The 2,477-nt window shown below is 33.6% G+C and overlaps 1 protein-coding gene across 1 annotated transcript in view; it reads left to right on the forward strand.

Moving 5' to 3' along the window:
- LOC117176567 overlaps positions 1 to 2,477 on the forward strand; it is an 80,220-nt gene that overhangs the window by 73,083 nt on the left and 4,660 nt on the right. The window contains exons 14-16 of the mRNA XM_033366821.1: positions 668 to 766; positions 855 to 930; positions 1,045 to 1,255. Coding sequence (XP_033222712.1) covers positions 668 to 766; positions 855 to 930; positions 1,045 to 1,255 — 386 coding nt within the window. The remainder of the gene's footprint in view (positions 1 to 667; positions 767 to 854; positions 931 to 1,044; positions 1,256 to 2,477) is intronic.

Raw genomic sequence — 2,477 nt, forward strand, 5'->3', positions numbered from 1 at the left:
TTTATATTATTTATTATTTATATATTCCGTAAAAAATTATGACGCCATAGATATATAATGGCCATTACATACCTATGAGCTGAAAAGGGGAACTTCAAGTTCGCTCCACTGGCATGAAAACAGCCCTATTCAATATTTATGCATGTGTCATATAATAGTATATGATGTAGCTAAGCAGTAAAGTTGAACTTTATGCGAGGATGCAGAATTTAACTTCTGAGCCGAAGACGAGGACAATAAAACTGTATTTGAGTATAAAACAACTTTTATGCCGTGGTGCATAGGATACTTTATCTGAAATAGGTAGAGTAAGCTCCCTTTTTCTGTAAAATGGCGCTTGATTGCACCACGTATGCAGGCGTGTGGGGCGACGTTATTAGTCCAAAATCCACTTCTTACTGTAAAGTAGTTTTAAAATGAATTCTTCTCACTCTTTTCTTTCACTTTTCTTTCATCGCTCACTCGCTTCTTCCTCCTTGCTGTCACTTTACGTGCCACTCACCGCGGTACAATGAAGTGCTATTTTACTGCCGTTCCGAGGACAGGTAAAGAGCACTTATTCTATTTCAGAAAAAATACTTTCTATATTTGTATCTACTTCAAAATTCTAAATCGCATTAAAATTATAAAATATATGCTTAAAATGTAATATTCTTATTATTTTCAGATAGCACAGGAATCTTAAAGTTGACCGACTTTGGCTTCGCTAAAGAAACTCATCTCAAGGACACACTTCAAACGCCTTGTTACACGCCATATTATGTTGGTAAGTAATTTTCTATACTGCAATCAATAATGTGATAATATAGACTGTACAATTTTTCTAATTTTTATGAATGTTAATTTTCTCATAGCCCCAGAAGTCTTAGGCCCAGATAAATATGATAAAAGCTGCGATGTATGGTCCTTGGGAGTAATTATGTACATATTGTATGTAAAATGATTCTAAATATTAATAATTTTATTTTTTTAAGATTCGATTTTAGAAGTAGAGTTTAATGAAATAAAATTAGAAAATTCCGCAAACTAATTTGGTTGTTACAGATTGTGTGGATTCCCTCCATTCTATAGTAATCATGGGCTGGCAATTTCGCCGGGAATGAAAAAAAGAATAAGATTAGGTCAGTACGATTTTCCTGCGCCTGAGTGGTCTAACGTCAGCACGGAAGCTCGCGATCTCATCAAGGGAATGTTGTGCACAGATCCAGCTCTAAGGCTACAAATTGCTGATGTAATGCGCAACAAGTGGATCTCAGTAAGTATTACATTAGCAAAACATGAAAATATCATTCACAGATGCTTTCAAAATTAAAGTGAAGGGATTTTGAGGATTTCGAATAATTATTTTGTGTAAATTTCTCAAAGTGCATATTTTCAAGTTAAGTTTCTATTTCCTCTATTTTATTTTCTTCCTTGAAAACTAAAGTAGTTTCTAAATGTGTCATTGTTTCCACTCTTCTCTAACCAATAATATTTTAAGTTTGGCTTTAGATGAAAACACGAAATTTCCGATGATGGCTCATAAATGCTACATTAGGGTCGCCCTTATACTCAGAATTTAATTTTTTGTTGTGGCATACTCCGGATTGGTTCCATTTCATGAAATTGAATGTTCTTAAATATTTAAAGCATATCATACAGAACTTGTAGATCTAGATAAAGAACATATTTTATTGGACAATAAAATGTGCCCTTTTTCCGTATAATTAACTGATTTCGAAAAAAATCTTTAAAAAAACTAACACCACGAGTTTTTTTGGATTTTTTTAGATAAGCCGTAATCGTACGGGAAAAAAATATAGACAATGAAATATGCTCCTTATCTAGAACAGTGACGACATTTCCCTTTAGCCGATTGAGCTCGAACTTTACAGGAATTATTTTTTTATTAAATGGAACCAATAGCTTTGAGTGAAAATTCGATATTTCCTATAGTAGGCTATAAATGGCTACAGCTTCTTTGTTTGTTTTATTCGGAACAGATTTTTCTTAAATTCCGGGCAGTTAATTTCTTTGAGAAAATAAAACTTCCAACGTCCTAGGAGTAACAGGGAGTTTTTAAACACAATTTCGATGTTCGTATTTAGGTGGAAATCTAAATTTTCCGATAATGTCCTGTAAATGGCACAGCTTTTTTAGATTTTATTTTTCATTTAGAACAAAGTTTCTTTGACTTCTAGATATGTAGGTAGTTATTTTATGGAATAAAACAAAATTTCCGACATGCTATATGAATTAGGGTGGACGCAAAACTTCATTTTCAAAATTCCGTAACTTTCATTGATTTTTCCATAACCAATCATTTTTAAGGCCATGTGATGAGTGGGTCACGTGACCAGATTCCTACCTTACCGACACTTTTAATTTTCTAATTTATATTCACACGAAGCGCCACATCGAGTTGAAAAATTGGGATAAATCATGGACATAGGAAACACGGGACTAGACATGCCATCCTAACCTGGGCGAGCGGGGTT

Source organism: Belonocnema kinseyi, chromosome 7 (assembly GCF_010883055.1).
Source record: "Belonocnema kinseyi isolate 2016_QV_RU_SX_M_011 chromosome 7, B_treatae_v1, whole genome shotgun sequence".
Lineage (NCBI taxonomy): Eukaryota > Metazoa > Arthropoda > Insecta > Hymenoptera > Cynipidae > Belonocnema > Belonocnema kinseyi.